This window comes from Alligator mississippiensis, chromosome 2 (assembly GCF_030867095.1).
Source record: "Alligator mississippiensis isolate rAllMis1 chromosome 2, rAllMis1, whole genome shotgun sequence".
In the NCBI taxonomy this organism is placed as follows: domain Eukaryota; kingdom Metazoa; phylum Chordata; order Crocodylia; family Alligatoridae; genus Alligator; species Alligator mississippiensis.
In genome coordinates this window covers 38,961,973-38,989,302 of record NC_081825.1, presented here as the reverse complement: position 1 = coordinate 38,989,302, position 27,330 = coordinate 38,961,973, and the positions used below count along the sequence as shown (strand labels likewise).

Below are 27,330 nucleotides of genomic sequence, written 5' to 3'. Positions count from 1 at the left end.
GGGACCTTGGAAGATCGAGTCCAGCCCCCGCCCGAAGGGCAGGAAGTCAGCTGGGGTCATAGGATCCCAGAAAGATAAGCATCCAATTTACTCTTGAAGGTGTTCAATGTAGGTGCTTGAACCACCTCCAATGGCAGGCTGTTCCAGACCTTGGGGGCTCGGACAGTAAAGAAATTCTTCCTTATGTCCAGCCTGAAACGGTCTTGCAGTAGTTTATAACCGTTAGACCTTGTCATCCCTTGGGGCGCTCTGGTGAACAAACGTTCCCCCAGATCCTGGTGGGTCACCCCTTATACACTTATAGGTGGCCATCAGATCACCCCTGATCCTGTGCTTTTCCAGGCTAAAGAGCCTCATAGCTCTCAGCCCGTCGTCGTAAGGTCTGTTTTCCTGACTTCTGATCATGCACATGGCACTTCTCTGGACTCTCTTAAGCTTCTCCACATCCATTTTGAATTGTGGGGCCCAGAACTGGACGCAGTACTTCAGCTGCAGCCTCACCAAGGCTGAGTACAAGGGGAGAATAACGTCCCGGGATTTGTTTGAGAAGCATCGATGCAAGCCAGCGTTTTGGTCACTTTAATAGCTGCAGCATCGAATTGCAGGCTCAAGTTCATCTTCTGGTCAATGATGACCCCCAAGTCTCTTTTTTCTATAGTGCTAGCCAGCATAGCACTGCCAAGCCTATAAGGATGCTGCAGGTTTTTCCTCCCAAGGTGGAGAACCTTGCATATTTTGGTGTTAAACACCATCAGGTTCTTGTCCGCCCATTTCCCGAGCCTGTCCAGGTCAACCTGGATCGCCCTCCTGTCTTCAGGTGCGGATGCTTTACCCCAAAGTTTGGTGTCATTGGCGAACTTGGCCAGTCCGCTTCTAACTCCAATGTCCACATCATTAATGAAGATGCTGAACAATATGGGTCCAAGGACAGAGCTTTGGGGGAGTCCCCACTGGTCACAGGGCACCATGACAATTCCCTTCCCTCGTTTACCACCCTCTGGTTCCGACCACAGAGCCAGTTTCCCAGCCAGCGGATCATGGTGGACCGAAGGCCACAATTGGCCAGTTTCGCCAAGAAGTGATCGTGGGATACCAGATTGAAGGCTTTTTTGAAGTCAAGATATATGCCATCAATCTCTTCTCCCTTGTCCAGGTGGTAGATCACCTGGTTGTAAAAGGAACTGAGACTGGTCAAGCAAGACCCACCTGCAACAAACCCATGCATCCCTAAAGGTGTTGGTGTCGGCCAGTCCATTAAGGATGGCCTCTTTGATAATTTTTTCTAAGACCTTCCACGGGATAGATGTCAGGCTGATGGGCCTGTAGTTTGCCGGATCCACTTTCCTCCCTTTCTTGAAGATGGGCACCACATTGGCCTTTTTCCAGTCTTCGGGCACTACACCAGAGTGCCAGGAGTTCTCAAAGATTCGTGCCAGAGGCTGGGCTATGATGCTCGCCACCTCCTTGAGGACCCTGGGGTGTAGATTGTCAGGGCCAGCTGTCTTGAAGGTGTCCAGCCTCTCAAGGTGTTCCTTCATGAGGTCAGCATTGATGAAGGGCAGGGGATCTCCCTCACCCGGACCTCCCTGTCCTGTAGTGGGCATGGGCATCCCATGGGACTGATGAAAGACTGACGCAAAGTGCCCATTTAATAGGTTGGCTTTTTCCTGGGCGTCAGTTGTCCTATCTGGTTTTAGCAGGGGTCCAATGTTGTCCTTGCTTTTCCTCCGGCTCCCCATGTATCTGAAAAAGGACTTTTTATTGTCTGTGATACTCAAAGCTAGCTGGAGTTCAGTTGCAGCTTTGGCTTTTCTGTTTTGCTCCCTGCAGGACCAGACCAGTGCAGAATATTCCTCCTTGGAGGTGAATCCCATCCTCCATCCTTTGTTGGCCTTTCTTTTTAGCCTCAGGAGGTCTGCTAGATCCCTGGAGAGCCAGGGGGGCTGCTGTGCCCTCTTGGTGCCTTTCCTCCAAGATGGAATAGAATTAGCTTGTGCACTGAGGATCGCTCCCTTGAGGAGCAACCAGTCTTCCTGGACTCCCCTCCCCCCTTTAGGGCCTCACTGATAAGCCTTCTGAGCTTGTCAAAGTTGGCTTTCCTGAAGTCAAGGACTTCAGTGTTGCTGACTGACTTGCCAGCTTTACAGTGGATGGTGAAGGTGTTTAGCTTGTGGTCGCTGTCACCCAGCTTCCCATGGATCACTAGGTCACCGATTAGGTCATCCCCAGCGGCCAGTACCAGGTCGAGCAGCGCTTTACTTCTTGTTGGCCAGTCGACTTCTTGAGTCAGGTAGAGGTCATCCACGCACGATAGGAAGCTTTGCGACCACTTGGATTTTGCTGAGTGATCCTCCCACGAGATGTCTTTGTAGTTGGAGTCATCCATGACAACCACGGTCCTGGAGCATGCAGCGTCAGCCAGTTCCCGGGCGAACTCCTGGTCAAGCTCTTGACTTTGGGTGGGAGGTCTGTAATAGACTCCCACCGTTGTGTCCCCTGTGCTGTGTTCCCCACAGATTTTAACCCAGAGAGTCTCCAGTTGTCCACCCTGGTCACCAACATCAGCTTTCAGTGACGCATAGCTTTCCTTAACATGGAGAACTACACCCCCACCCCTTTTTTCTATTTGATCTCTCCTGTACAAGGTATAGCCATCTATACCCGTGGTCCAGTCATGGGTGGAATCCCACCAGGTCTCCGTTATCCCGATTACATTGTAATTATTTGTGTTAAGCAGTAGGATGAGATCCTGCTCAAGTTCATCTTGTGGTCAACCATGACCCCCAAGTCCCTTTCATCCGTAGTGCTAGCCAGCGTAGCACTGCCGAGCCTGTAAGGATACTGCAGGTTTTTCTTCCCAAGGTGGCGAACCTTGCATTTTTCGGTGTCAAACACCATCAGGTTCTCGTCTGCCCATTTCCCGAGCCTGTTAAGGTCAGCCTGGATTACCCCTCAGTCCTCAGGTGTGGATGCTTTACCCCAAAGTTTGGTGTCATCGGCTAACTTGGCCAGTCCGCTTCTGACTCCAATGTCTACATCTTTAATGAAGATGTTGAATAATATGGGTCCAAGGACAGAGCCTTGGGAGACCCCACTGGTCCCAGGGCACCATGACGATGACTTCTGTCGACCACCACCCTCTGGGTCTGACCACGGAGCCAGTTCCCCAGCCAGCGGATCGTGGTGGACCTGAGGCCACATTTGGCCAGTTTTGCGAAGAGGTGATTATGGCAGATTGAAGGCTTTTTTTAAAGTCAAGATATATGACATCAATCTCCTCTCCCTTGTCCAGGTGGTAGGTCACCTGGTCGTAAAAGGAAATGAGATTGGTCAAGCAAGACCTACCCGGAACAAACCCATGCTGGCTGTCCCTCAGTATGTTGCCATTGGCCAGTCCGTTAAGAATGGCTTCTTTGATAACCTTTTCCAAGACCTTCCCCGGGATAGAGGTCAGGCTGATGGGCCTGTAGCTTGCCGGATCCACTTTCCTCCCTTTCTTGAAGATAGGCACCACATTGGCCTTTTTCCAGTCTTTGGGCACTTCACCAGAGTGCCATGAGTTCTCGAAGATCCATGCCAGAGGGTGAGCTATGATGGTAGCCAGTTCCTTGAGTACCCTGGGGCTGGCTGACTTGAAGGTGTTCAGCCTCTCAAGGTGTTCCTTCACGAGGTCAGCATTGATGGAGGGCAAGAGATCTCCCTCACTTGGGCCTCCCTGTCCCATGATGGGCAGAGGCGTCCCGTGGGACTGGTGAAAGACTGATGCAAAGTACCCATTTAGCAGGTTGGCTTTTTCCTGGGCGTCAGTTGGACTAGATGACCTCCTGAGGGTCCCTTCCAATCCTATTTTTCTATGATTCTTCTCCGTGCTCTGGTCCAAGGAGTTAAGGCCCTTGTTCTTCTGTAGACCAAAGTAGATTGGCAAACAGGTTCTGTGAACACAAACCATCAACTGAGAAATGAAGAGTGTGTATGTATACCAAGATGAGTAGTTTGCAGTTTATATGCATATTCTGCAAATGTTTCTGTGAACTCTGTGAAAACGTGTAAGGTGATCTACATATTGAGTTAATTTGCACCCTAAACTAATACTTTGTTAAACTGCACATTCATAAAGTTGAACAGAAGATTTTGAAGGTCAGATAAAGCTCAGTCATTTTATGTGCTCTAGGCAGGGTTTGTTCCTTGATCATTGCCTTTTCTCTGCAGTATAATGCATGTAGAATACTAGTGACAACTTAATGTTCTGGGTGAATAAATCACTTATTAAATCTAGTGAAACGATCCTTTTTTCCTATTGAAGTTAGTTGATTGCAGAAAGCACGCACTCTGAAATCATGAAACTAATGCTGCAACAAGATTGTTTTAGCAAATGACTTGAATGAATGAAATTGCTTCTTAGCGATGAACAACTTACAGCCTTGTATTTCATTACATTTTTATTTATGGTTAAAATGTAGCATGCCTCAAAACAGGCAGTGTCTATTTCTCTTGATAAATGGGTAGCAAATGCAGATACACAGCATTCAGCTGGTCTTACTGATAAAGCTGGTGCTGAGGATTGACTAACAAGAAGGCACTCTCTAGCCTCATTTAAGTAAGTGTTGTGCCACAAAAAGGATTGCCAGGCTGGAAAGGAATAAACTGTGGGCAAAATATGGCATAAAAATATATGCTTCTAACTTAGAAAGTTAAAATCAGTACATAAAAATAGAACATTATGGAACGGATCTCTGTAACCTGAATTGAAATTACTTCAACAGAAATATGTTAGTAGATTCGTTTTGCCTCTTGCATAGTCAATACAGTATTGAGGAGAGTAAATGTATTCTTTTCTTATTTGGCAGACAAGGTTCCTTGGGTGAATCTGATATCTTTTATTAGACCAACCTAAATAGTCAGAAAATAGTTATTAAGCAAGCTTTCAGGTTCAGAAACCCTTCATTAGGCTAAGGAAGTTTCAGCAGTTGGTGTGTGTTTTTCCTGGATGGAATGAAAAGTAAAGAAGCCAGCGGCTGGGCGGGTATGCATACAAGACAGGTAGTCAGTGAAAATGTAGATTGAGGAGTCAGTGGGTGAGAGACAAGCTGGGGGGGGAGGGGGTTACACAGGGAAGAGAGAGAAGGGGGATGAAAGTGGAGAGATACCTGGGGAGTCAGATGTCAGGCAGGTTATAATGTGTCATCAATCCAAAGTCTATATTTAGTCCGTGATTTTTAGTATCCAGGAGGTTGATGAAGTGGAGTTCATATTTTTCTTATTTGAACACTTTCACTAGAGTTGTTACTATATATTCTACTTTTAAATCTGTATTAGTGACAAATGGTCAAACCAAGATGCAGCTTGAGGTTAGCTAACAAGAAGCTAGCAGCTTTAATGGAAAAACCCCTCTTATGGGGGCATGCAACTTTTAATTTCATGGACAAAGGAAGTGCTAAATCTTTTGCCATTTAGCATTTTATACTAATTGCTGTGGTATAGTCATTATTGGTATTTCTGCTGACTTGTTAAAAACTTTTGGCTGTCTTACTTCTCATCTTTTGGACAAAACTAGCTACTTCTCCAGGGCACTTTGAAGTTTAGCATAAAGAAGACCTTCTTGCTTAGGTTCAAGTAAGCCAGAAAAAGCCGTTCTTTTTCTTCCTAGTCTCTGAAGGAAGATGACTTAACAAGGAAAGATCCCCTGTTTCCCTAGTTTTGACGGAAGCTATTTGTCTGTCCCCCCCAACCCACAATGGGTCTGGAAATCTACTTTTTCAGTACCTTGGCCAAGACTCCTGATCAAAGTTGTCACTTTACCTTTTGATAGCACTGGGGACCACCTGGTAGAGTACTGGATTTCACAGAAAATTGCTTTAGCTCTTAACGTAACAAGACCTCCACCATATACACAAATTCTTGCTGTCTTTAGCCAGTTCTGTATGGTGTGCTTTTAAAAATGTGCACAAGCAGTATAAGCAATTGAAAATAAACATTGTTAATCAGTGACAGGAATCAGGTCACATTTGAGGTCTTTCAGGCTGTGTGGAGGCTAATTCTGGCTGCTCTTTATACTTGGTTCACATTTATGGTTATCAAGAAAATTTTAAAAAGCTATGGGCTTTTAAAAGAATGTCTTGTTTTGTAAACTCTGACACGATTGTTATTTTACCATGGCTGCTTAAGCAGGTCTTTAATCTAATCTATTTACCTAGTGTTCTAGTAATTGTATTTTACTAGATCCTTGATACTTGATTTTTTTTCCTCCAGATGCTTTTAAGGTATCTGAAAACAACTTCATTTTTAAAGAAGTTGTCCTTTTTGGGTGCCATCATGTTATACTTTTCCAAGACATAACTGTTTCTACTTGGTTTAAAATCCATTATTTTAGAGCTGAATTTTAGGAAAAATACTTTAAAAACACTTAAGTAACTCTTTAAAAGTGAGACTCTACCATCATTATTGTATTTTGAGTTTAAAAAGTGAATAAGCATAAATATAACTGCCATAATAATAATTCCATTCCTTTAAATGGACACAATCTAATAACTTTAGAAATGTTTGGTATTAATGCTTAACCATTTTGGTAAGTAGCAGGTAAGGAATCTTACTTCTTTTTCTCTCAGTAATTTTTTTGTAAATTCAATTAATAAAAAAGTAAAACAACACTTTGACAAACGCTCTTTTACGAAGAAGCACAACATTAGTCACGGAGGCAGACTAGAAATATGGACAAGTGTACACTTTAGCTGCTCTAAAAGTTGGGAGGAGCTGCTTTGATGTAATTTTACTAGCCCATGGTAGTCCAAGTTAGCTAAATCACTACAACTTTTACTACAAATTAAGCTGGTTATATTTGTACTGCTCCATAATCATGCAGGTGTGACAGTTGCATCATCATAACAGCTTGCATGGGTATGTTACAGGATGGAGCTGGTTAAGCAGGCATGCTCTTGCAGCCTGTTAACTCTTTCCCGATTTGGTGTTGTACAGGCCATCACAGGTTACTTAGCATTTCATTAGTTGCATATTTAAAACTTGAATAGGATGCTTGGTGTAAATAGGAGAATTCCAGTCAAGTCATGAAGTCCTGCTTTTAGCAATTTAACGTCTCTAAATGGAAGAGTTCACCAGAATTAAAATCCCACATTGAGTTTTATTATCTTAAAGTGTTTCAGATACGTTGGAGGCACTGGTTAAACCCATTATATATACATATATAATATTTAATCTAATATTAAAATAACTTGTTAAATTTGTCTTTCAAACAGTTCATTGTATTGGGCTATTAAATATCAAGTTAACTACTTCTGGAAGAACGAGACCATTGTTTATCCTAAAGTCTATCAATAAATAACAATGTAATTTTTTTAACCTCATAACAACTACTCATGCTTTTACTTCTGTTTATGTTTTTTCAAAGATTTTTTTTTACATATTGTGTAATAACTATGCAAATCATTGCTAATATTGAGTGTGTAATTACCCTTCATGGACCTTTCTTCTTCTAAAAGGTACCAACATGATGGGTTTGAGGGAAAGGGTTGCTATGTTACCACGTACCTGAAAAAGTTCAATGCATGTTGCACAAATGGTATTTCTGGAAGATTGTGTGAAGCACCTAAACTATTACTGGACATTTGTGGACTGAACACAAAGCAGCAAGATGATTTCATTAGCCATTCATCAGGGAGATGCCTTAATGATAGCAGGCTGGCAAAGGCGGTACTTAACTGTGTTGTATGTAGATGCAAGGGCTATTAAATATCAAGTTAGTTACTCTTTAGCTGAACTGTTCATGTGGGCATGCTTAGATTTGCAGCACATCTGCAGAGCTAGAAAGGTTAGGCCTGGTTGGATCATATTATTTATTGAATAGCAAGCTGAATTAGGTATGTATGCTTCCCAAATGCGAAGCAAGTAGCCTTTTAACAAAGGCACGCTACTGTTTAGTTTACAATTTAAGTGATTTATAGCATTTCTATGAAAATGGATCAAGCTGCTCTGTCAGCACTTACTTTAATTGTGTTGATGTGCTTGAAGCTTTTATCTTTGTGCCTAATTTGTATGGATTACCTCCGGATGAAGTGTGTTCATTTCTATATGAGCTGTTCTGTAATAGTATGTTTCTTTCTGTAACATGATACAGCTCCAGTTCATGTCATACATATTTTTCTCTCTGGTTATCACTTTGATTCTGTATTGGCAGTTATGTAAGCCCAGACTCTCTAGAAATCTTGTTGGAAACAGATGAATTGGTATAATGAGTAGCAGACAAATGTAATTAGTGAAGTGATTAGGGCAACGGAATGGGGAATTGGACTGGGGTTATAAACCCAGCCAGGCACTGAGTGCTGTGATCGTGGACAAATCCTAATTTGTCAAGCTCCTGATCAATAAAAAAGAGAGAATACTAACATTTATCAAATGTTTTGTGATTCACAAATGAATCGCCATTTGTGACCATTTACATGAACTGCATTTACTTGAATAGAAGATGATCCTGAATATAAGATGACTGCCCCAATAATTAGGTTCTGTATATGGAAAATTTATCATTTTTAAAATCACTGTCCAGGTATAGAATCTAATTGTTGGACGTTGGAAGTTGAATTTGTCCCTTCCCACTGCTACAGCAGGGGGTAAACAAATCTGAGGGGTCAGGTAGCTCCTTCGCTCTCTACTTCCCACCAACTTTTTCCTTTTGCAGCCCCTTCCTCTTCTCCTCACTGCTCTCCTTAAACATGTGGAAGTGAGGAGCAAATTTGAAAACAATAACTTCGAAATTTAAAGATGGCTGCAGCAATTTGTATCTAGTATCCATGCACTTAATCCATCCAGAATTGATGCATGCTACCTTTTTTATTTATTGAAACTGCTGCAAGTTCTAGTATAGGTACTCTGTAAACACACTTCTGAGCGGCACTTTGGTACCTACTAGTATAAAGCCAGAGTCAACAGCATTTCCACAGTGACCCCATAGCTCAGCTGTGTTCAGTGTATGTGTCTGTGTGTACTTCAGATATCCCTACCACCACACATAAATGATCCCTGTGCTAATTAGCCCTCACTCATGACTGGAACCTGGTGTTCTTGTCACAAGTCCAGGGATGCTCCAAAATTTTATAAGTAGATGAGGTGCAGGGCAACCTGGTCTGGCTTCATGTCACTGGGGCCACACTAATCATATGTACCAGGCTGAGAGAAGGGGTGACAGGGATTTTGGGTGAACTGTATGCAATATTGTGGCTCACCATGACTTGGGGGGGGGGGAGTCAGGCGAGGGAGACTGTGCTTAATGGGTTATCTGAATAAGACTACCATGCATCTCATTCAAATGGGCTATACTAATCTATTCTTTTGCAGGTTCCTATCAGTATGTTTGCCCAATGTGGGCCATGTGTTTTTATAGTCATGCTCAGTGCTGGCCGCATTTAATCAACTTCATAGTTGGTTTCCATTGTTGAGCATATGCTGCTTTTGGCAGCAGTTTAATAATAGTGTATTTAGTAAGATTTTCTTTGTATGTGATTTATAAGGCAACAGGCTTATTTTCCCCATGCCACCTGGGGGGAAACCCTCATCTTGTATTCAAATAAATATGGTATACGTTTTGTTCTATATATATCTATATATAGATATGGTTGGCCATTTGAGAGAGTCTCTACCTGTTTAAATACTTCTCTGATGTGGTTTACAGTCATTCTGTTTAGATGACAACTTAAGTTTTTTCTAGCTGTTGTACTAGGTGCCCAGACAGCAACTTTTAGGCATCTCCAATCCAAGTAACCTATCTACAGAAATCCTATGTAAGGGCTTAGGTGCCTGGGAGTCCATAGATCCTTATGTTTTTGCTGTCATCTTACGTAGACACCTAAAGTTCTGCTGTTTGTAGATAACAAGAAGTCCAGCCATCTTAGCTGACCAAAACATCTTGGTTCTTGATTCATGTCTAAAACTTCTTGGAATTTATAAATAGCATTCCCATTCCTTAGTCTTCTGAGATGCCAAATCTGCTAGGCATGCTTACAGCATATCTAAGGCACATTGACAGTGTTCAGTTCAGCCCAAAGCATTTTAGCTGCCAACACTTCCATTCAGAAGAAGGTTATAAACCCAGCCAGTTTGTGAAGGCAATTGTGATGTGCACCTTTTTAAAATAATGGCCTATTGCAGGGGAGTCAGAAATAGGCCCCATGAGCTAGATACGGCCCACAGAGCCATCCTGCCCCTCTCGCTCTTTCTCGCGCTTTTTCTCTGATTTATGTCTGGGTCTTGCATCATAGCTCTAACCAGGTAGTGATAATGTGGCATAACTAGAAAAACTGCTAAGAAACTGTAAGATGTTTGTGTGTAGACAGTTTGGCCTGGCACATGTTACATTTTAAGGTGCAGTTATGGTGTCAGTCGCTCCATAAATAGTACATACTACACATGCAACTGACTTACGGTGCTGTAAAATGGCAAACCAACCACACAGATATTCCATAAACTATGTGAAACGTCTTTGTGGCTTGTTTATATGGCATCATAAACCAAACGTAGCACCCCACCCTGATCCTGACAATCAGGTGATTGAATCATTTGGGGTTGAAAAACTTCCCAGGACCAGGGCAGGTGGTCAGCCATTTGACGGGGCCCTGAGCTAAACTACTGGCATCTAGCTTTGAATTTGCCAGCTTGAAGAAAGGGTGTGCTTAGGATCTGATCCTAAAAATAGCACCTTCTGCCATGCAGATGTGGTACAGCAGGAGGCACGATAGTTGGGATCAGATCCCATTGTGCCACCAAATGAATGTGTGTCTGGGGTCTGAATTATTATTCTCTTTATAGCTGACTTGTATGTTTTAAGTGGTTTGTATTTACAATAGAATCTGTGTTTTGACGTGCATGTTCTTGTTCTTCAACAGGTTGTTGTATCCACTAATATTGCTGAGACATCATTAACGATAGATGGTGTTGTATTTGTGATTGATCCTGGGTTTGCTAAGCAAAAGGTAAAATTTTTGATGTATTAACCTAAACTGCTGCTTCCTTAGATAGAAAATGTTTTAGAATCTGGTTTTCACAGACACATTTCTGTAAAGATTTCTCTCTCTTAACAGAAAAAAAGTGAAATTTTTTTAGTTCCAATTTTTAATTGTTTGAACAAGACCAGATAATTTTGCAAAGTTCTGTCTTGCATGGATCCATTCTCCTGTAAAAGTGTGAAACTTTGACTGTGGCAATCTCTTCTTGGTTCTACAAGTAAAAGCTAGACCCGTTTCCACTCATTCTTTTCTCTGTTCTATAGTATCATCTGTGTCAGTGCAGGATTTTGTTTCTACAGTTCTATATTTTTTTTCCTTTGCACCTGAGCCATAGAGCAAAATGAAGCTAAGAGTTAACATGAACGTTACTCCAGAATGAAGTTGGGCATGAATAACCCTCTGGATTAATCCCAGTATGTGTCCGCACTAAGTGACCCACAGATACCCAAATGGTTTTGTGTGTATGATTTTGGTGATTACCCTTGGATAGCTGGTGAACCTGAGAAATGCAGGACAGGTGCAATCCTGCAGGGAGAGGACAGGGCACAAGAGATGTGGTTTGACTAAAAGAACTAGTTATGGCAACAAAACTTGTAATGTGATGTTCAGTTGTTAATGTTAAGGCTTAAATATTCTAGACTATTTTGAAGGAAAGTTTACAGGGCTATTGAATATAGTCAGTCATAAGAAGAATTACTGTTAAGTGTCAACTTCAAGGGTGAGAAGAAGTGAAAGTTCTAGCTTGGTCTGATCCTCCTCCTTTAAAAAATATTGTTCATTATCTTTTGAAATGTGGGTTATCATTGTCTGTTTGGTTGCAAGCCGAGAAATTATTTTTTAATGTTTAAGCAAAGCAAGTTAACATGTTTTTGAAATCTTAATGTGTTTGTTTTAAGAACAAATACAGAAGTCCCTTATATGCAGTCATAAATAACATATGAATCAAAGCTGAATTGGTCATTTTATTTCTCTCTGTTTTGCCAACTTTGAAATAATAAACAGTAAGTTATTTGAAATGATTAAAAACACAAAATGTTCAACGATGTTCTCTTGGGTATAGTAGGATTGTACCTGTGGCTTATTAATCTAAAGCTGAGGTATCAAAGTATTGGAATGTTTCATGTGTGCAAGTCAGAAATCTCTCTTTCGACACAGAGGGTATCCACAGTGTTGATCTGCTGATTCCTTTGTGGGGAAAGAACTGTTTAATCATCAGTGCAGTTGCATTTATAGCTTTAATGTTGGGTTTTTATTTTCCCAGACATCCCAGTTCTTGATTATTCAGCTTAGTAATTACACTGAGAATATTTCCTTTACACATGACATTACCTGAGAGCCAGGAATGTTTTTAGGATGGTACAGAAAAAATTTAAGGCGTTAGTCCTTTCAGGATGATCTGATCTAAAAAAGTGGTTGTTCTAAAGAGAACAGAGTCTGAGTGACATGAGCAAATGAATAGAAAGCATGCATCCTTTATAAGGGAATTAAATGTATTTGGACCTTTGTTAACACTCCCATTGTAGGGTGTAGCCAGAATTCTCTTTTCAGGTGGACTGCTTCTAACCAGGAATATGTTTTAAAAAATTAGAGCTAAAGCAGAGTCATCAAACATTCATCCTATGTAAATAGGTAATCTGGCCTTGCTTTTGACCACAGCTGCCAGCAGTGAAGGAATTACCACCACCATACAACCCCTGTCTGGGTGGCTACTGGGGCTGCTGTTTTGATATAGGAAGCACTAAAGTGAACATCACCTCAAATGTAGTGTTTCTAATTGTTGCTGATCACTAACATTGGTGGCAGTTGGCGACAGGGGTTAAGATGAGGCCTGTTTCCCTGGCTATGCCAACATAGTAGCTGTGGCAAGAAGCTCTGTGGGCTGGATCCAGAGGCATCTAGTCTGCCAAATCATTTGAGTTTCAGAACCCTTGTCTAAAGCCTTTATTTTCTGTGTGGCCTTTTCCTCTGTGTGAACATTACTCATTTTCCTTTTTTCTTGTTTTTTTCATTTTACCTCTGCTTCTGACTCCTTCATAGGTGTACAATCCCCGCATTAGAGTGGAGTCTCTTTTGGTGACTGCCATCAGTAAAGCATCTGCTCAGCAGAGAGCTGGCCGTGCTGGTCGTACTAGACCAGGCAAGTGTTTTCGACTGTATACAGAGAAAGCCTACAAAACTGAAATGCAGGTAGGATTAATTACATAAAAATTAATTTGGCTTAGCTTTTGGGGAGGCATGGAATAAAACCCTTTATAGACCCACCTAAGTTTGATTACTTTTGTCAAAGCAGTCACAACTTGTTTTTCTTTTCTTTTTTTTTTAATCAAATATCAGTTTTCCTTATTTAAGGTTGATGGGGAAGAAATGGTTTTACAAGCAAAATGAAAATAATATGTCTCTTTGCCAGGACAACACCTACCCTGAAATTCTGAGGTCCAACTTGGGATCTGTGGTGTTGCAGCTGAAGAAACTTGGTATAGATGATTTGGTACACTTTGATTTTATGGATCCTCCAGGTATGTATTTTATCAGTTTTCTTGAAAATGTTTTGTGGTTTTACTTCTGCAAGCACCTTACTTTGTGACTTCAGAAAACTTTTATTTCAATAATATTATGAATGCAATAATGAGTATGAACTAGCATTTTTTGTTTTTTGAATTTGAATGGTTTTTGCAGTCATCTAAAAGGGATATCTTCTGTTCTCCTGATTGTTAGCACTTTTACCCTTTTGTATCTACCTTCTGTAAACTAAATAGGATAAGGCAAAACACTATGCTTTGGAAAATCTGTTAGTTCTGTTAATGAGTTTTATTATTTAAAACATTGATTATACAGTCTAATTGCACATCAATTAACAGTGATATGTAAATAACATTGGCCGACAGTTTTAAAGTGTAATGCACACTTTCTGGCATATCTGCTAGGGACAGACATTCAAAAAGCCTGAGCCTGAACTGACTCAATCTTTGCAGGTTAGTCTAACCTGGCTAGGTTGAACTGGTTTGCATATGCACAGACATTCCCTCTGGACTGATAAAATGCAGGCACATGCCTTTAGTGGCTCAGACTAGAAGCTGGGGAGTGCTGGAACAGCCCCGCCTCCCCCGCCCCCTTCCCTTTTACAGTGCTGAGCAGAGGGCGGGGCATGGCCAGGCCTCAGCAGAATGCTCTGATTAGGGAGGAGTTTTTTTCCCCCACACACACCCTGCTCCTGACCAGCCCAGCAAGGAGTTGATAACAGTGTTTTTCAGCCTGTCAAGAAAACAAAAGCCTCTCATTAGTTCAAGCTTTTCTTAAACAGCTTTTTCCAGGGAAGGAATGGAGGGACATTACCAGTTACCTGTTGATTAGCAGGGATCTGGGTTTTCCGTTTCCCACAAAAAACAGAGCAAGCAGCGGATTTTACCTTTTTCCCTAGGCAAACATGGATTTCTCATTTTACTGGAGAAACGCATGGATTTTCCAGGTTTGCAGTGAGCTCCCTGTAGGTTGGCAGAGTTCCAGCCCATGGGTAGCTGGGAGGGAGCAGGAGGAGGGTGGTGGTGAGACAGGAGGCGCCACATGTATCTACACGCACATGGCCCCAGGTAGCCCAAGAGCAGCTCCCGCAGATGAGCGGAGGGGTGGGAGGGGAAGAGGGGGATTGCGGCCCCTGAAGGGAGGGAGGGAGGGAGGGAGGGAGCTGGGCAGGGCTGGGGCTGGGGCTGCTGTCCAGCCGGGAGGTATTTAGGGCCTGGGGCCAAAATGCGCAGCTGCAGGGCCCCAGCAGGGAGTGGAACGGGGCCCCCAGGCATCTTGTCCGGGGGGTGGTGCTGGCTCCCTGCCACAGTGTGCACTCACAAAGGGGGGAGGGGGAACCTGCACCCCCCACATCTCTGCACAGGGCAGGCACGCGGGCTGCGGGCACAGGCTCCTGCCCTACTGCCCTCCCCAGGGTTTTTGCAGCCCGACGGGCACAACCCAGGGCAGCAAGGTACAGTGGGGCTGCATGGAGAAGCTGTTCTCTGCTGTGAGCTCCGCATGGCCCTGGTGATGAGCCTCCTGTATGCAGGGCTGCTTTGAGGGGTGCAACCCCATGCTGCTGCCCTCTCTGTAGCTCTGCATACAGGAGACACGTTGCCAGGGCAGCAGGGAGCTCTCAGCCATGAGCAGCTTCTCCGCACAGCCCCACTATGCCTTGCTGCTCTGGGTTGTGCCTGCCTGGTTATGGAGGCCCCAGGTGAGGGCAGCAGGGCGGGAGCTTGCGCCCGCAGCCCATATGCCTGCTCCGTGCAAAGATCTGGGCGTTGCGGATCCCCCCTTGTCCTCCTCGGGAGTATGTGCCACGGCAGGGAGCCAGCCCCACCCACTCTGGCAGGAGGGAGCAGGTGCAGGGGGCTGTGGACCCAGGTCTTTATACCTGGCAGCAGGGGGTCCCCTCTGGCTGGGGGAGCAGGGGCTGTGGGGGGAAATAAGGCATGGGGGGCATGCTGTGGGGAGCCTTTAATTTTAATGACAGCTTTTTGGGTTTTCATTAGAGAATGTGATTCTTTATTTTAATTATTAATATTTTCTTTATCAGAGAATTTGCGATTTTTATATGGGGGGGGTGTGGAAACCAGGATCCCTGTTGATTTAGCTTCAAAAAGCCCTAAGTGGACACTGTCCTGTCTGCCTTACACACAGACACCTCAGTATTAGCTACTATACCACATGCTGGCTACAGTCTGTGCTGTGGGAGAGGGGAGGGGGATCCCTGCTTGGGGAGGGAGTGGAGGCGGTATGGGGAAGCCAGGCAAACCCTGCTGTGCCTGAAGTTTCTACTGGAGCTCCAGCGAAAGAGTAGAGGGGCAGGGCCAGCCCTGCTGTGAAGTGGACAGAACAGCCCAGGCCTGAAAGCATCTGGGATGCTGGGGGACTTTGATTTAACGTAAACCAGCAAGGGGTCTGGGACAGACATTGCATAAAGGTGTTTGACCCAGATCAGTTAAGTCTGATACTACGTTCAGCCAGGTGTATCTCAAACCAGTTTCAGCCATTTTCAAACTCATTTATGTGCACTGAATGTCTGCTTTGTTACAGGTTTAAATCAGTTTCTGATCACTTAAACCAGTATGCGTAATGTCTGTCCCTAGCCATTGAGGTATGAAATGTATGTACATCTTAGTTGCAGGTTTACTTTAATAAAAGTTTTAAAACTAAAAGGAAGTCAGGTTCTCTCATTTCTTAAAAGCTCAACCTGATTGTAGCAGGATTCTTTCCCAGGGGTGGCTGTAGTGTCCCTGGAGCCTCTTCAGCCCTCATCCCTTTGGGGAATTGCCCTTTCTCTGACCTGCCACGTCTCAATGCATTTAGCTTTTAGGTAATGGGAGGCTGTACCAAGGCTTTCCAAACTTGATGATCTGCCCCTGAGCACAGGTGTTTCCACTGTGTCTTAAGGGCTAATTATGTGGCTCTGACTGTGCCTTACACCATGCCCATGCTTCTCAGATGTTACTGATCATACTGATCATTAGCTATCTTGGACCATCAGTCCCAATGACTGGGCCTCCCTCTGGCCACATGCTTTTCCCATCTCTGACCCTCTCTGGCCTTGCTCCTAGGCCTCTGACCCTCTCCCAGGCCTGTTGGGACCTTCTCTGCCTCTTAGTCCCTTCCTTAAACCTCCAGTACTGCTTACCCTCATTCATCTGTTACCCAGGAGCCCTGCTGCAGCCCTGCCAGGGACTCTTCTCTCTCTGGCTCTCAGGGCTAGACTAACTGATCAGCTCAGGTCCTGGGCTTGTATGCTTCAAGCCCAGCTCCATCATGGTCAGCTGACTCTAACTGGCCACTACCACCTCTTCCCTCTTAAAGTGACAGGTGCATTAAGCATCACGCTTATCCAATTAACTTAACAATAATACATTTTAAACATGGCTTCCCTTTCCATACCAGAGAAATATGCATGATAGTACATTATGAAAACTAGTAGTTTCTGTCCTATTTATCTGTGTATAGATACTTTTGCTTTGGAGGAACAGAGGACTAGGATAACATTCTTGCATGTCCTAAAGGACATTTGTGGGAGATTGCAGACATCTAAAGCACACAGCTTATTCTGAGTGTGTGGTATAAAATAGTGATTTAATAAGAAACTTTGTATTTATTTTGCATAAAAATAAAGGAATGAGAATATGCCAGTGCATTAGGTATAATAAGATTTTAAATTGTCTTCATGTTCTTTTCAGAAACCGTACAAGTAATTTTTAGAAACAGAATTCAGCCTTATATGTAAGGGCTGTATCCTAGTTGTAAGGATAGCAAATTTCTGTTAAAACAGTGATTGCTAAAGAAAACAAAGTCTATCAAGAAACAGGACAATAAATGATAATGATAAATATTTCATGTTCAGTTTTAAGCTAGATAAAGTCAGCTTCTTTTGATTAGTAAGAGTCTCTTCACTGACAGAAACCTTGTCTCTTCATCATCATCTTAACCACAACAGCAGATATAGAAACCACTGCTGCTTGTTGTATATATCAATGGATAAGATCTGTTGGGCATTTTATATGTAAATAGACCCCCAAATTACTTTTATAAACAAACATATTTCCAAATACAGTCAGTTGAATAGAAAATATTAGGAATTAAGTTAGTGTTTTGGTAATAAGAGACCTTGAAATTCATTTTAAGAAAATTTGTATTAAATCTTTACTTGACACTACTTTGTCCACTTAAGTACCTTGAATCTTGTCTAGAACTGTCTAAAGTGAAACTAAGTCTTATGTGATTCATTGGTTGCTAGGTCTCTGTAATTGAATTTGATGACAGCTTGTGTTCAGAGTTTGGTTGACTACAGAATGAAAAATGAGCTTGCTTATAATAGTTTGTGCTTTGTCACATTTTTGCTTACCAAAAGCAGCTTGACTAATAGAGTGTTTTTCTTCTAGCTCCTGAAACTCTGATGAGAGCCTTAGAGCTTTTGAATTATCTGGCTGCTTTAAATGATGATGGAGACCTAACTGAATTGGGATCTATGATGGCAGAATTTCCACTGGATCCACAACTGGCTAAAATGGTTATTGCAAGTTGTGACTACAACTGCTCTAATGAGATCCTATCTATTACTGCCATGTTGTCAGGTAATAGCAAGGGAAGCAATGTCAAACAAAGTTCCTATCTCCGATTTGGGGAAACTTTACTTAGTTTGCCAACATTTAATCAATATAAACACGCTTTAAATAAATCTGACTTCAAAGTTTAAGCCATTATGAGTGACTTTCTAAAGTTTAGACATTGCAATTTCTTAAAGCAAACAAAATTAGCATGCATGACATAGCAAAACAAGAATGTAATGTTGTGAACTGTAGCTGATATACCTTTGGTTAATATGGAAAAGTTCTGGGCCACTGGAACAAGTTTCTCTTACACATTTTTCCATTTCTGTTGAACAGGACTATCAGTTCACCTAATCTAATTTGTGGTGTTCCTTTTATACAGTTGGTAAATTTCACTCTTTCTAAAGTGTTCTGATTTTTTTTTTCTGAACAATATGGGTAAATTGCAATACAGTATACATTTTCTAATTTTCAAAGTAAAAGGGAAACTCATAGAGAATAGACATTTATTACTACTCTTAAGCTGTAAAAGGAAATGTCAGTTGAGACTGCCTATCTATAATTTAATGGATTTGTCTGCATAGCTGCTGCAGTAAATGGATGTTAATACGCCATAACAGATGCTTGTCAAGAAGAGATATTTGGAGGAAAAAATGAAGTCAAACAGACTTTGTTTAGAACCCCAGTCATATAGAAGAATTGGCTTTATGCCTCGTCTTAATAAGATGAGAGCAAATTTTAGCCTGATTTTTGGCAATGGGGATACTATATGTTGGTTCTTATTGTTTTACAGACTTCTTTCAATACACACCTACTTCTCATCCTTCTTGAAATGGTTACGTATTTCATATAGATGGTTAGAAAAATGTTTTGGATAAGTGTAAAATTTCTTTCTTCAGTTTAGTCTTGTAGCATATTATGATATGAAAAGTTGTTTGTTTTTTTAAGAACAAGCTAAAATGTTTGTTTTAGAGTTATGATTGTTCAGACTCAGAGCAGATGGGCAGGGCAGAATATAATTCTTTTTAATTTAAATGGTAACTTTTATTTGCGGAGGTGGTGGTAGGTTGGTGCCTGCCTTTTTGTCCATCTTTTTTTCCCCTTTTCCCCTTCCTACCCACCCCAGAATCTGTAGTCTGATTAAATCGTCTAGTATATTTCCTGTTGTCTTTAGCTGCAATTTATAGTCTTTTTTTTTTTTTTTTAATTTAGATTCTTCCCTCACAGTCCATGCTTTTTTAAAATACATGTGTAGCTTTTAGCATAGCAGTAACATGCAAAAAGCTGCTGAAGGATGGTCCCATTCTTTGCTGCAGTTAAAATATAGTCCTTTTAAAGCTCCCAGATCCATTATTTTTAGTGGATGTTCTACAAGGCAGGCAGCTGTGCTGGTAACTAGACTCATTGTATTGTAGAAAGCACAAATGGGAGCTTTCTAGTATCGATTCAGAGATTAGCTGTTTAGGATAAAAGGAAGAACTAAACAACAAAGGAGGAAGGCACAGTGTTATTGAACACAACAGCACATAAAATGAGTTAAATCTCACTTCATGTAGTCCTTGTACAAAAGGTTGTTTTAAAGAGTTTTGAGGGTCTGTCTTAAGCTAAATAAATCTAGGGTATTTTGCAGCATTTATTCCTGAACTCACTGTATTTTCTTGCTGCTGTGGCAGAAGTCTCATAACGATGTGCCTTTTTTGTGGCGCATGCTGTGTATAAGTATTCAAAACAGCGAGCTAATACAGTGACAGTACAATTTTGAATTTCTTTATTAACTGAAGCTAGATGTTTAAACAACACTTGGTTTCCTTTGTTTTCACATATTGAACTGTAAAAGTAATGGGTGTTCCTTCAGCTCCTGCATTTATATAACACCTTGGTGTTTAAGGTTTGTTTTTTTTTCTTTTTACCATGTGAATTGAACAACATGGTACTTTACTAGTATTGATATTGCAGTATCCATCTCTTGCTGCGTTCCATGCAGTATACCTGGTATTTAAAAATAACATGTTCAAGCTTTATATGAATAAAAAAATAAAAAGACCCATTTATTTGTTAGGGACAAATGATATATGCAGAAGTGTGATGCTGAGGTATGTGGTCTTTAGGTGTGAAGAGATGTGCATGGTCCTCTGTGCCTGGTAAAATGAAGGACATAGGCCTTCAGGGCTGTACGTTTCTCATGTTTCATAGCATTTAATTATTTAACATTTGAAGTTTATATAAAAGCTTAGGTAATTTGTTTTTGTTTTACATGTGGTCGACTTAAAGGAAAGTCAGACTCTGAGCATTTTATATGGGGTGAAGATGCATAAAAACTTTCAAATTTATATAAACTTAGTTCAGTGTTAACAAACCTGTGAGGATGGGGAGATTATTCTTGGAATGCAGACAAACTGTGAACTAAGTGATGCTGGAATAACTATTTGTTCACTCAGTTGTCCATAGTTCTCTTAGATTTTGGCACTTAATATTTCTGGTTTCAAATACATGTCAAAGTATTCTTGAGGGATAAAATAATGTAAGAGACCATGAGGCTAGGTAGAACTTGATGACCTTCAGATTTGGATTTTTACTTCAATTAGTACCAAAGGGCGGTATAACCTTCCACCACTACCGCTACCATCACAACTGTAGACCTGTTGACACTTTCTTATTCATCTAAGCTTTTTTTTTTGTATACCAGTGCTGATAGCAATACCTACTGGAGGTGACAGAACACTATTGAAGTTGCGTAGTAGCAGGCTGATAATACAGTTGATGTGCAGCTGGCACAGAATAGTGCAATATAGCTTGAAAATTCCTGGACTTTTCAGAGAGTCTCTTTAAGAAGACCCTGTCTTAGAAATTCACTGTCACTTCAGTGTAGTATTGGTACAGCTATGAGCACTGCGTCTTAAATTAAGATCTATTGAACCTTCTAGTATATTTAGACAATCCTGATGGCCTTCAGTATGAAGATTTTGATGCCTATTTATAGTGCTAGTCAAAATAATCAGGTACTCTGTAGCTTTGAAACCCTCTTGTCTTACAGATGTGGTTAGGTGTTGATGTACCAAATCAAGGTAGTAAACAGTCCAAGATGCAGTTGGAGGCCATCCTGCCCTGCCCTATGCTCTGTGAACTGACCTAGCTAGGCCTTGTTCCTCTATCTGTGAATGCGTGACTCATCGATATGGGCGTTTGTGTTGGGCCCATACCAACCTTGTTTAGTCCCACAGTGTTTTGTTCGCCCCACGGAAGCCAAGAAAGCAGCAGATGAAGCCAAGATGAGGTTTGCCCACATAGATGGAGATCATTTGACTTTGCTGAATGTCTACCATGCTTTCAAACAAAGTAAGTATGAACCCAGGTTTTAATGTGATATTTGACAACAAGCTCATTATGTAATATGAATTAAGAGATCCTATCTCAAAGAAATCAGATGGTTATACTCTGGCATTTCTGTAAAAGAAAAAAATTTAGCATGTACAATAACACAGTAGTGTTTAGTCAGCAGGACTGTCACTGTTTCCTTTTTTTGCATTTGGAAGTAATTTCATTTTACTGGAAGATCGATGCATTAAGACCTGCACATGTATGTTCTCCTAAACTGTGTTTTCTGGCTGTTAGGTTCCTCTACTACTGCTGCTCTCTCATTTGTTTCTCAGGTCTTCATAGTTTCATAGTTTGTAGGGTTGGAAGGGACCTTGACAGATTAAGTCTGACCCCCTGCCATGGCAGGAAAGAGCACTGGGGTCAAACAACCCCAGCAAGGCATTCATCTAGCCTCCTCTTAAAGACCCCCACGGTAGGAGCCAGCACCACTTCTCTTGGAAGTTGGTTCCAGATCCTAGCTGCCCTGATAGTGAAGTAGCGCCTCCTGATGTCTAGTTTGAATCTACCCTCTGCCAGCTTGTGACCGTTATTTCTAGTCACTCCTGGGAGTGCTCGGGGGAACAGGGACTCCCCCAATGCCTGCTGGTCCCCCCTGACTAGTTTGTAACAGGCCACTAGATCCCCCCCTCAGCCTTCTCTTGTGGAGGCTGAACAGGTTCAGGTCCCTTAGCCTCTCCTCGTAGGGCCTGCCCTGCTGCCCCCTGATCATGTGGGTGGCCCTCCTCTGGACCCTCTCAGTGCTGCCCACATCCCTCCTGAAGTGCAGCACCCAGAACTGGACACAGTACTCCATCTGTGGCCTGACCAGTGCCGCATAGAGGGGGAGGATCACCTGCTTGAGATGCATCTGTGGATGCATGACAAGGTGTGGTTGGCCTTCCTGACCGCGTCCCCACACTGTCGGCCCATGTTCATTTTGGCATCAATAATGATTCCAAGACCCTTTTCTGCCTCTGCACTGACAAGAAGGGAGTTCCCCAGCCTGTAGGTATGCTGCTGGTTCTTCCTCCCCAGGTGCAGCACCTTGTATTTGTTAGTGTTGAAACCCATCCTGTTCTCATCCGCCCACCCCTGTAACCTGTCTAGGTCCAGTTGTAGCCTATACCTCCATTCTAGCATGCCCACATCCCCCCACATCTTAGTGTCATCAGCAGATTTGAATAGGGTGCTTTTTCCCCCCTCGTCCTGAACTGATGAAGATGTTGAACAGTGCGGGTCCGAGGACTGAGCCCTGGGGGACCCCACTGCCCACATCCCTCCCTGTTGAAAATGACCCATCCACCACTGCTCTCTGGGTGCAGCCCTCCAGCCAGTTAGTGACCCATTTGACTGTGTTGGTGTCAACGCCACAGTCCCCTAGTTTTTTAATAAGAATGGGGTGAGAAACAGTGTCGAAGTCCTTCCTGAAGTCCAGAAAGACTACGTCCACTGCTACACCTGTGTCTAAGGATTTTGTGACCTGGTCATAGAAGGCCACCAGGCTGGTCTGACAGGACCTGCCTCTAATGAACCCATGTTGGTTGCCCCTAAGCATAACCTCCCCTGCTGGCCCCTCGTGGACATGTGCCAGGATAAATCTCTCAAAAAGCTTACCCAGGATCGAGGTAAGGCTAACTGGCCTATAGTTCCCTGGGTCCTCCTTCCTCCCTTTTTTGAAAATGGGAACCACATTGGCCCTTTTCCAGTCCTCTGGCACCACACCAGAGCATCACGAGTGCTCGTAATGCCATGCCAGGGGTCCTGCAATGACCTCTGCTAATTCCCTCAGCACTCTGGGGTGGAGACAGTCAGGACCAGCTGATTTAAATATGTCCAGTCCCTCCAGAAGTTCCCTGACTAGATCCTCACTCACCCTAGGCCTGGGTGCACCTCCCCTGGGGCCTGAGGGGGCCCCAGGGGATGGGCTGATCTGGTCCCTGTTGAGGAAAATGGAGGCAAAAAAATCGTTAAATAGGTTAGCCTTGTCATCTGGTGTGAGAACCAGATTTCCTAGCGTGTCTTGCAGAGGCCCCACATTACCGGCTACAGGCACTTGGTTCCGTGGGTGAAGGTTAAAGGTGGACCTAGAGACTACTAAGTTTCTGATATTCCTTAACCTGTAGTTATCTCAAGAACTGAAAGAGAGATGGGCTAAATTAACAAATGTGAAATCTTTCCATAATTACCTAAAGTAGCAATCTGTATCTGCCCTTTCAGCCCCTGAACACTTCCCACCCCCAAGTGGGTAATATTATACAGCAAGAAATTTACCTTTTCTAAACATTTGAGGGATTTGAATCTGTGATATGAGGTCTAGGAAGTCTATGCTGGACTGAATTTTGTTTGTTCCCATAGAGGTAACTTTTAGGTAGAGTAAGGCAAAGGGGATTTCATATCTAGGTGAGCTATATTGGTAGTTCCAGTCTCATTTGGAAAGAGTAATTTTTTTAAAGCTGCTTAAAGGTTGGAATAGGTCTCAAGGATGTATTGATGGGCAGAGAACAGGTTGTTTTTTAGCATTAAATGATATCTTTATCACACGAGTCTGTAATTTATTATGGGAGTATTGCTACTATGATCTGTATGTATCTATACAAACACAGTATGCTCTTCTCCAATAAAATCAATCTTTATTTGAGAGTATTTTGGCAGCGTGCGCAAGATCAAAGTGACAGAGAGGTGAAGATAAGAGCTTTGTTTTTGAAACATTACTATAAAAGTGGCACACTGGATTTCAGTGTGTATTTTTTTTCTATTAATGACTTTTTAATGATGAATTTACCCTGTTTTACAAGTCAACCAATCACTTAAATGGCTGAGCAAGATTAACCTGGAACTTGATAATCCACCTGTGGTCTTTTCTTATAATTAATAAATAAAAAGATTTACAAATCAAAGATTTGGCTAACAACTGTGCCTAACAACTATGAAGCAGAATTGAGTCTATTTTACTCATTTCTTTACTCTTTCTGCTGCCACTAAAGAAGGCTGGTTATTTAAATCATATTAACTTAAACGTGCATTTTTACACCACTGTGTTTTACAGTAACCACGTGCAACTCTAATAAAGGAATAGAGCATTTATGTTATTCAGTAGAAGAAACTAAAGATGCCTTTTCTTTAAAAACTGTGACTGAGAAGCTTTTGCAAACGTTCATCATTTGGAGAATTTTGCACTGTTTCCATAGATCCCATTAGTTTCTTAGTTTGAGGGTTTAAAACTCTACAGATTAGTCCATCCTCTAATATGATATGGATACCAAATGTACATATACTGTATTTGGAAGCATTTTAAATTAACTGCCTACCTGATGTGGAGTGTGAAAATAGTGATGATTTACAAACACCCACCCACAACAAACCCCATATATAGAACGTCAGAATGCTCTACCAAGGAGAGTGGCAGCTTTCTGTCCTCATTTAGCACTGAAATAATACTTTCTAGCTTATAATGTAGGATAGCTAGTCTGGGTTGCTTCTCTTTCAATAACATTCATTCAGAACTGTTCTTGTTCCAATAAAGAACTATTTGTTGAGCCAAAGAATGAGGGAGAGACTGACTAGCCTGACAGCCAAGGCATTTGCCTAAGCTATTAGAGGTTGGAGGTCAAATCCCTGTTCCAGAGTATGTACTTGTTCAAAATGAAGCAGATCTAGTGGAAATGGAAGGATGCCTTTTTTGAACAATAACTTGAAAGTACTTCTCCCCTGTAGTTGAATTCCTTTTTCAGTTGTTGAAGAGGGTCTGTTCCCTGTGCAGGCTTTGAGAAGATAGCTACCCAAAGATAGTAACACTTTTATTTTGGAGTAGGAAATGCATAAAAATGTAGTACAAGTTCACGGGTAGCCTTGGTAGCTGGCTACTCTGAGTAATATAGGAATCTAGAGGTGTGGAATTTTTGAAACGTTACAAATCTAGTAGCATGTGCCTAGCCACAGAAATCTGCTTTAATTTTTCTTTCCAGCATTAGAAATGTTAGTTCAAAATGTCAAAGATGTAAAATTGTTCATTATTTAAAGAGGATGTTTTTATTAATTATATGTAGCTGTTAATTGAATACAGTATCACATTGTGTATGTATAATACACACACACACACACACACACGTGTGTGTATATATGTGTGTGTATGAAATACTTTATACATGGTACATTTATATAGTAAGGATAGTCTCATCATTGTTGTTTGATTCTGTAGTTTAGTAAAAAACCCTTGTGCATTTATTTCATATGCAATGCAAAAGAGTCTTCAGTTGGTCACTATTTTATTTACTTGTTTTAATTGGAGGAAATAATTCATTTTTGGATGATTCATGTTTTTTAATGTTGCAGATCATGAGTCGGTTCAGTGGTGTTATGACAACTTCATTAACTACAGGTCCCTGATGTCTGCAGACAATGTACGCCAGCAGCTGTCACGAATCATGGACAGATTTAATTTGCCTCGTAGAAGCACAGATTTTACAAGCAGAGACTATTACATCAATATAAGAAAGGCTTTGGTTACTGGTTATTTTATGCAGGTACGTGTGTGTAGTTGATGGACATTGCCTCTTATTTCCATTGTGTGACTTCTAATCTATTGCAATGAAACTGTTATCAGATTATAAAAACTCTCAATATTGCCTATAAAATAAATTGTAATTTAGGTTATCTTATTAGACTTATTGATTTAAAAATGAGGAAATAACCTGTTCAGTATAACACTAAAAAAAGACTTAGTTAATTTTTTTCAAAATATTTATCTGATAGTTAAGTTGCTGAATACTTGATTGTGACTTATTTAAAAATAATTAAAAATAACAGACCTAATAACTTATTTATAAATTGATATCATTTGAGTTTAAAATGAAAAGACACGCAACTTCCTAATATCAGGAATCTGATAAGTACAGTCTACCTTTTAGAAATATTAGGTTAGTTAATACAAAGAGGAAAATTCTCTTGGGGCTTGCATTGGATTTCCATTGTGAAAGGTGGAAAACCATGTAGCTTCTTTGAAAATGATGCAGTTTCTTAGTTACATTTTTTCCCCATTTGGATAATGATCTGCTGCTTCTAAAACCACATAAATACTCTGACTTAAATTATGAGCAGGGACCCAGATTTTCCATTCGCGACAGAAAAACACAGTTTTTCTCTTTTTAAGGGGAAAGGCGTGGGAAATGGCAAGTTTTTCATTGTAGTCTGGAAGAGTTCTAGACTGCTAAGGCAGGGCTGGGCAAATACAGCTTGCAGACCAGATCTTGCCCACTAGGCACTTTCTTTTGGCCCACAGCACCCACCAACCAATTGTACCATGCTCAGCCCTTCCGCCCGCAAGAGTGAGCATGAGGCACCCACGTATACACTCCTCCCTGCCAACATACTGCACTGTGCCTTGCTCCCACCCTCATGGGCAGAAGAGCCCAGCTCGGCCAGCACACAGCTTTTAGGAGGGGATGCTCCTGCCACTGTTGCAGCTGCTGGGGGACCTGCTCAGCTTTCTCAGTCTTGCTTGCTCTGAGTACCAGGTAGGGAAACAGCAGGGGCTGGCTGGGCTGGAGTGTGGGGCTGGGGCTGGCAGCAGTGGGGAACCTGTGCCCAGGGTGGTGGTGGCAGCAGCATGGAGCTCAGGTGGGCAGAGTGTGGGTGTGAGTGAGGCGGTAGGGTGGGAGGACCCCCCCCCACACCATACACACACTCTGCCCATTGCATGCAGTGCTGGCAGACGGCAGCAGCAGGTAGGGGTGCTCATGCCCACTGCTGGCACTGGTGTCTGGTGGTGTACTGCTCTGGCCAGTGCAGCACATAGCAGCAAGGAACAAAGCCCAGCTTGGCCATCTCTATTGCCAGAGCTTCTCACCACGCGCACACAGCCCCCACACTTGCAAAGCGCCAGAAGG

General features: G+C 42.1%; 1 protein-coding gene across 1 annotated transcript in view; it reads left to right on the top strand.

The window, feature by feature from the left end:
• The window catches only part of DHX15 (DEAH-box helicase 15), an 86,608-nt gene that overhangs the window by 53,778 nt on the left and 5,500 nt on the right, over nt 1–27,330 (top strand). The window contains exons 7-12 of the mRNA XM_006260425.4: nt 10,890–10,976; nt 13,047–13,196; nt 13,417–13,525; nt 17,921–18,112; nt 21,302–21,424; nt 25,778–25,968. Of these exons, the coding sequence (XP_006260487.1) occupies nt 10,890–10,976; nt 13,047–13,196; nt 13,417–13,525; nt 17,921–18,112; nt 21,302–21,424; nt 25,778–25,968 (852 nt within the window). The remainder of the gene's footprint in view (nt 1–10,889; nt 10,977–13,046; nt 13,197–13,416; nt 13,526–17,920; nt 18,113–21,301; nt 21,425–25,777; nt 25,969–27,330) is intronic.